Below are 8,397 nucleotides of genomic sequence, written 5' to 3'. Positions count from 1 at the left end.
CAGCGGCTCCTAGTTTGTGGCCCCTCTTTTACTATCTTTCATTCCCACTTGGCCCTCTGCTCCACAGGGGCACATGCCCATGGGTCTGCTCTGCTCACCCATTGTCTGGATTTAAGGAACGGGAAAATAAAAATGAAAGATGGACCCACCCTCCCAGTAGAGCACCAGTATCAGGAAGAATACACTGGGAAGGAGATGACAATCTGTCAGCCCCCGACACTTTTTCAACTACCTGCTGGAAATGTCCCCATTTTCCTTTAGGCCCTACTACCAGATGACCCCTGCAAGCCTCCTTATCCTCAGCCCTGAAGTCATCACAATGGCCACTTGGGTTCTGGCTGGGGTGGGGCCCTCTACGACGTCAGCAAGGGCCCAGCCCTGGCTGGTCCTCAGTCTCCAGGTGCCAGGGCAGACCAGCACACCAGGAGCCATTTCCTCTCGGCTCACATGTGGTCCCTGAAATCGTTCCTGTGCTTTTCCATGGGTGTTACCTGTGTCTACGCCTAATGTTTACTTCTCTGGGAAAGAAAGCCAAAGAAATCCAGGGGAAGATGCTCTGCAGAGGGCACTTTTTAATTTGGCAGAATCGACAAGAACATGCTCAAGACTGGCTTGAGATCACGTTGCTCTGGCTTTTCTTCATTGTCCTGAGGTACGTGACAGTGAAGTTGGCAGGAGAGAGTGGCCACAGTAAAGTGCAGACTCCTGCTGCCCTTCAGGCCCGCTCATTTGGCTCTCTCGGAAGGCAAAAGGAAAAGACATCCTCTGAAGAAGACTATATGTTCCATACATTAACCCGGCTCGAGATGGATCTTGTGAAATTTGTGTCCAGTGTGCGAAATCTGAAAATCACCACATCAACCGGTGGTAACCTCAAGCCCCTCAATGTCGAGATTCCTGCAGACCTATGAGCTCTGGGGCAACGAAGAATCCGACTGAGTGGATTTGTGAGTCAAAGCAGGAAAGGAATTGTTGAGAGTTGATATACCTTATCCAAACTAATAAAACTATTCTGAAGCAAATAAAAAAGCCTCTGATAATGTTTATTCACTCTATAGTTTTACCTTTTCCAGAATGTCATATAATTGGCAGCATGCGGTGTATTATATTTTCCAGGCTAGATTATTTTACTTATTAGCATTCATTCAGGTTTCACCCATTTCTGTTTGTGATTTGATAGCTCATTTCTTTTTATTCTTGAATAATATTCTTTGATGTACCATAGTTTGTTTATCCAGTTGTCTTTTAAAGCACACTTTGGTTGCTTCCAATTTGTGTGTGTGTATGTGAGAGAGAGAGAGATAGTATGAATTAAGCTGTTATACAATTCGTGTGCATGTTTTTGTGTGGGCAGTAGCTATCAAATCATTTGCTGAACTATCTAGGAACATCATTGCTAAATCATGTGGTATGACAATGTTTAGCTCTGTAAGAAATTGCTTCCAAATTGCATTCCCACTAACAATGAATGAGAGTTCCTGTTGTCCCTCATCTTTGCCGGTAAATGGTTTGTCAGATTTTTGTATTTGACCATTCCAATAAGTCTGTAGATGTATCTCATTGTTCTAATTTCACCAGTCTACTCTAAAAAGTTATCTTATTTCCATATTTCCATTGTGTTTTATTACCCTCAATTCTTCAGGAGTTTTATCTTTAATCTGAGGTTTAAAAAGATCTTCGGCTCAGCAAAACTTCTGCCTCTGTTCATGCCATCAGTGATTACTGTCCTTAATTAGTCTTCTAATATTTTTTTTTTCATGAAGGACTCATAAGCTGAAATCATGTATATTAGAATAAAAAGATTATTTTTAGTTGAACAACACTGAGCATATTTTCTTTTCCTGAGTATGGCTTTGTCCACTAATGTTTAGTGCTTCCACACAAAACTTTAAGTTCAACATGAACTTCTCCCCTTTTACTTTGGTTTGTGTTGATTCTCTTCTGTACTTACTAGATGTTAACCAAATCTGTATTTGTACCAGTTTTTTCAGTTGCAGTTTTACATTTATCGTGAAGTTTTATTACAAGCATATGTGTATTTCAATGGAATCTTGACTTTATTATGTGTCTTCCTCTTATTGTTTTGAAAAACTATATGCTCATTATTTCAGTTTTTAACAGTCTGTGCCTCTTCTCCATTGAGATGCAAATGAATCCATTTATATAATGTTTGAAACAGAAGAATCGTAAAATATGTTTGTATACTTATTGAAGAAAATAATGTTCGGTTTTAACTAGTTCCACTTAGAGTCTTGTTATAGTTCAGTTATCCACAGTCTTGTTTTCGTGTTAGCAAGGAGAGTGTGCTAGTTCTCTTTGGGGGAAAGACTATTTTAATCAACCTCTTCATATGCTTTGGATTTTCAAGAGAAGAGAAATCTTCAGACACTTGTTTCCGAGTGTCTGGTACTGTGCCTGATGAATATTTTTCTATTTAATGTTGTCATTAGTAAAATGTACATTCTGTTTACTTCCAACACTGATTTCAAGTTGGATTGGCATCACCAACTCAATGGACCCATATTTCAGTAAGCTCCAGGAGACGGAGAAGGCCAGGAAAGCCTGGCATGTGTGGTCCAAAAAGTACATGGGTCGCAAAAAAGGAGACATGACTGAGGGATTGCAATGATCCTATTAAACACAGTCATCATAAAGTTTTCAAAATAATACGTCGTCCTCAAATAAGACCTGATGTCATTTGTCACAGTTATTTTGTCCTAAATTCACCTGGTAATTTGTTGTGGCCATCAGTGTTTGGTAATTTGCTTTCTATGGAAGAATAATAAATTGCACATAATTTAATGACTGAATGTGGTTTTGGAATGAGTCATTCTCTCAGATAGTTACCCTCTACAGAAATGAGACTTTAGGTGCTAGTGTTAATGAACACCCGTGTACCCAACATAGTTAGGCCAAGTGATATCAGAACTTTGGAGCTTAAAGCAGAGACAGTTTTATTGCATGGCTATGATAGGAGATGGGTGGCATATGGCTTTAAACATCCTGAACTCCCCATGAGTTTTCAGCAAAACGCACTTCTGGGAGAGGTGAGGGAGGGGTGTGATTAACTGTTGCAAATGTCTGCCAGTCACATCCTCTGCTATTGAACTAAGATCACGGTGAGGTAACAGTGTTCATGTAAGCCCCTAGCGAAACAATTATTATTCCCTATGTTGAAAGAAAAGCTTCCAAGCTTGACTTTCACACTCCAAGGTCCTGTTTAGGAGGAGGGGATCCCTGGGCAGGCTGGTTATCCTGACTGGGAGCATTCATCCAGCATCCAGTCTTGATCCTCCCACCATTGGCCAGTCCCAGCTGAAGAGGCAGCTCTCAGTTCTCTGTGCCCTCCTCTTACCAAGATCCCCATACCTTGCCCAACCATCTTCCAGCATGCAGCTGGCCTCAGTCTCCTCAATCTACCCAGCAGTTAGGGGCTGAGTGCTGTAGACTGACTCATGCAGAAGCCACAACCGTTTGGTCATGGAGGTGGGGATGGGAGAGCTTGGCTTTTGCTCTGAATCTGGGGCCAGGCCAGTGAGTGGCTCTAGCAAGCAGCTCTGGGCCACTATAAGACACAGCCTTTAGCCTGTCCCCAGGTACCCTGGCTTGCTCCCCAGCCCAAGGCCAGAAGACCTGGAGGGCCCTGGGCAAAGCCTGCAATATATCTTTAACTAAACTCTTCTGAGAGGTTGACTCTGGTGGAGCTGGATTTCGAACTTCACTAATGGACATGAGCAAAACGTGCAGCTCCATATTCCTCCTGCCCTCTTACAGTATCTTCTTTGGTGAGATTATTCAACATATGACTAAAGTTGGTACCTTGGACCATCATGGCCCATTTCCACTAGCCCTTGATAACCACATTCAACTCTCTGTTTCTATAACTCAGGTATTTCAACTAACAATATCATGTGATGATAAAGCTTTTGTCTTCCTCTAACTGAAATATTTTACTTAGCGTGATGGCCCTAAAGGCATATATATTACAAATGGGGGAACCACTTATTTATTCACTGCTGTAGGTATAGTTGCATTGTAATATTTTTAGATCAAATTTGATTTGAGTATAGTTACTTTGCATTGTTGTATTAGTTTCTGCTGTACATCAGTGTGAATCAATTATATGCTTATATAGATCCCTCATGTTGGATTGTCTTCCCTTTTGTGTCACCACAGAGCACTGAGTAGAGTTCCTTGTGCTTTTCTTTCTTATTTTGTTAGTAATTTAAATTGATTTCTTTATTTTAACTGGAGGGTGATTACTATACAACATTGTGATGGTTTTTGCTGTACATCAACCTTAGTGAGCCATAGGTACACATGTGTCCAACACATCCTTAAGCCCACCCCGCATCCCTCCCCACCCTATTCCTCTGGCTTCTTCCAGGTCACTAGCTTTGAATGCCCAGCTTCATGCATATATACACCTGAAGGATGACTTTTCTGCATGAAATTGTACTTGTCTATGTTTCACATATGAAAATATTGGTGCAGTTTTCTACATGAAATATGAAATCTGCATTTCCCTTTTGTAAATCTAGTTGTATATTTTTGGTCATGATACATGGTTTACGGGACATCACACATCTGGATGTCTGTGCATACTTCTTCCTACATGAATATGGAATTGTGTGTATCTCATATAGGACATGGAGAAGGCAAAGGCACCCCACTCCAGTACTCTTGCCTGGAAAATCCCATGGACGGAGGAGCCTGGTAGGCTGCAGTCCATCGGGTCGCTACGAGTCGGACACGACTGAGCGACTTCACTTTCACTTTTCACTTTCACACATTGGAGAAGGAAATGGCAACCCACTCCAGTGTTCTTGCCTTGAGAATCCCAGGGACGGGGGAGCCTGGTGAGCTGCCGTCTATGGGATCGCACAGGGTTGGACACGACTGAAGTGACTTAGCAGCAGCAGCAGCAGCACATAGGAAAGTTTGAGCATACATTTTCCTGCTTATAGTATGGAATTTTATATATTTTCTATATGAAAATCTCCATTAAGATCTTCTGACATGAAGTATGTTCTCAATAGTTCAAATATGAAAGTGTGATGCAAATTTTCACTCATGAAACTTTGTACATTTCAAAAATGAAAATCTAGGTAGATTATCTTACCTGAAATTTGGTATATTTTATACTTCACACAAAGATATTTGGGTGCAGATTTCCTTGATTTACATATGCAATACTCTATCATTTCACATATGAATATATGAGTGCTGTTTTATCTGCACTAAATAGATGTGATTCTCTATAGTTCACATTTGAAAATCTAGGCACAGATGATCCTGCATGATATATGGAATTCACTCTATGAAAATCTGGGAAAAGATTTCCCGATGGAAATACTGACTTCTGTATGTTACATTTGTGAATATCTGTGAGCACATTTTCCTACACAGTATATGGAATTCTCCAGTAAAACGTTTGAATATACGGACATTCATTTTCCTACATTAAATATTAAATTATCTCTACAACACATATGAAAATATTAGCATGGCTTTTGTGGGCATAGATTTTCAAATAATACAGAATTCTGTATGTTTCACGTGTGTCAATCAGTGTGCAGATTTTCTTAAATGAAATACTGAATCACATACATTTTACAGATGATAATTGGAACAATGACTTTTCTGCTATATTGACATATACGATTCTATATATTTCATATATGAAAATCTTAATTAAGATTTTCTGACATGAGTATATAATTTTCTATATTTCACATTATAATAATCAGGGAACAGATTTTCCTACGTGAATTAGGACATCTCTACATTTCACATGGGCTTCCCTAGTAGCTCAGAGGGTAAAACATCTGCCTGCAATGCAGGAGACTTCGGTTTGAACCCTGGGTTGGGAAGATCCCCTGGAGAAGGGAATGGCAACCCACTCCAGTATTCTTGCCTGGAGAATCCCATGGATGGAGGAGCCTGGTAGGCTACAGTCCACGGGGTCACAAAGAGTCAGACATGACTGATCGACTTCCCTACATTTCACATATAGAAATCTGTGAACAGATTTTCATACATGTCATATCAGAGTTTTCACATTTAGTATAAGAAAATCCTGGCCCAGATATTTGTACAAAAATGTGGAAATCTTTATGTTTCATATAAGAAAATATGCGTGCCAATATTCCCATATGAAATATGGAGTACTCTATCTATCATATTTGAAATAGGGCCATCCATTTTCTACATAAATATGAAATATCTATGTATCACAGATGAATATCTCTGATCAAACTTTCCTAGAGGAAGTATTAAAGATTATGGGTAACACATAGAAAAACCTGGGTGCCAATTTTCCCACAAGCAATCTGGAATTCTGAAAATTTAAGATATCTATCGGGGGGGGGGATAAGATATCTATACAATTCTGTGTACCAATTTTACCTCATAAAATATGGAATTCTGTATATTTCAGTTATGAAAATCACTGTGACATTTTTACTCTATTAAAAATAGAATTCTCTATATGTTACATATGAAAATCACAATGCTGATTTTACTACACAAAATATTGATTTTTTTGTATTTCACTTTATTAAAATCTGTATGCAGAGTTTTTTGCATGAAACATGGAATTCTTTATACTTCCTACATGAAAACCTGGGTGGTGATTTTCTTACATTAAATATGGGATACTCTACATTTCACACATGAAAATCTAGGCATTGGTTTTCTTAAGATATGGAGATCCAATATGATATTGGTAATGCCCCTATTTCACAAGTGAATATATCAGCACCACTATTTCCTCATGAAATATGGAATGCTTTGCATGTCTTATACATATATCAAGACAACGATTTCTGCCATGAAATATGGAATTCCCTATATTCCCTATATCAATATCTAGGTGCTAATGCTCCTTCATGGAAGTTGGACATTGGTATAGTTCACATTTGAATATCAGAATGATTTTCCTATAAGAAATATGGAAATCTCTAGATTTTGTAGGAACCAGTGGTTACTCATGTACTGCCACGTGTTCCCTGTTTGCATTTGTGTCCCTGTCCCTTACACGTGTGTGCTTGTGTTGCATGTGTGTGTGTGTGCGTGCATGGGTCCTGCCCACTGCAGACACAGAAATGAAGGTGACAGAACATGAGATGTGGAGCAACCAGAAGAGGAGACACGGGGCGTTCACAGACTAGGGGAGAGTGGTCCATGCATCTCTGTGATGCCCCTGTCCAGGACAGGAATGAGGAAAGGATGACAGGTGACAACTCTGGACAGTGACTCTGCAAATCTGCAGTTACATCAAGAGGCATAAACAAGCTCACAATTTCTGCTGTGTTGTGTGTTTGTATCAGTAAAGAGTGGTGGGGGGTTTCAGGAGTCACCCAGAGGAAATAAGTCAAGTGATGCGGGGATTTAAAACCACTGTCTGTGGACCCCTCAGTCTGTGGTGTATTGGCTACCATGTGGAAATCCTGGACGAGGCTAGGGCAGGACCCCCGATTTTGAAGAGGCCGGGGTCTTTCAGAAAAAGGAAGAGACTGGAAGGAGGAGGATTGGAATGAGAGCCTGCTTCACTGCAGATTGTTCCACACACGTGAGAAGGAGATCTGGGAAAGTCCTGGCTAGTACTGCCCAGGATCAGCCTGTCAGCCAGCACACTCCCTCTCCAAGTGTGTTATATATTGGCACCATGTGAGACAAATGACATGCTAAGGTAGGCTCTCAGAGTGAATCCCCAGGCATCCTAGGAGAGACAGGGTGTGAGTGTGGAATCCGGACCACATCGGGCTCTCTGCTCAATGGAGGAAATTATCCAGCCACATTGCCCGCCCCCCCCCCCACCCCGCTTTCATTGGACACTTTGGGAGAGCACCCAGAGGTTAAAGGTCCTGTGGGACACAGGAGTGTCCTTTTCAGATATGGAAGTGGGAATTCATGGTTTGAATTTCTGGAGGCCAAGGAAATGGCAACTTGCATCTGGGATTTGCCGGATGGAAGACAGGCAATGTGCCTGGAGGCAGGCACTCAGTGAAGCAGAGGCATCAGGTGGCTTGCTGGAGCCCTGGAAGCCGGGGGAGGGAGGGCCCTGGGGGGAGGGGGTGGGACCGAGGTGACTCCCTTCGGGCTAGGGGCCTGTCCCTGGAGCATGACTCCCAGTACCCTCTCTGCCAATGACTGAGATTGTGCCTAGAAGTCTGGGAGTGGTTCACAGCTCCAGCAGCCTAGGGGGCCCGTTAGCCTGGGCAATCTGGCTGGCCTGTGCACCTTGCTCCAGGTGGTTCCCCACCGCATTCTTCAGTCTCAGGGCACCCCCAGAAGGAGGCAGCGATGGCCACTGGGTGACGGCAGCATTTGCATCGGCTGTGCAGGCCACCTACTGTGTCGTCACGTCCAACTCCTTCACAGGTGCACAAGCCC

At 41.9% G+C, this 8,397-nt stretch overlaps 1 protein-coding gene across 1 annotated transcript; it reads left to right on the top strand.

Annotated features, from left to right (window-relative positions):
• Positions 1 to 506: 506 nt before the first annotated feature.
• Positions 507 to 911, top strand: LOC122435727 (protein FAM209B-like). The gene has a single exon (XM_043459843.1). The coding sequence runs from the start codon at positions 507 to 509 to the stop codon at positions 909 to 911; it is 405 nt and encodes a 134-aa protein (XP_043315778.1).
• Positions 912 to 8,397: the final 7,486 nt, after the last annotated feature.

This window comes from Cervus canadensis, chromosome X (genome assembly GCF_019320065.1).
Source record: "Cervus canadensis isolate Bull #8, Minnesota chromosome X, ASM1932006v1, whole genome shotgun sequence".
Taxonomy (NCBI): domain Eukaryota; kingdom Metazoa; phylum Chordata; class Mammalia; order Artiodactyla; family Cervidae; genus Cervus; species Cervus canadensis.
This window is presented reverse-complemented; position numbering and strand designations above follow the sequence as displayed.

Coding starts and splice junctions, on each gene's coding strand:
- LOC122435727 (XM_043459843.1), top strand. CDS start 507: ATGTTTACTTCTCTGGGAAAGAAAGCCAAAGAAATCCAGGGGAAGATG.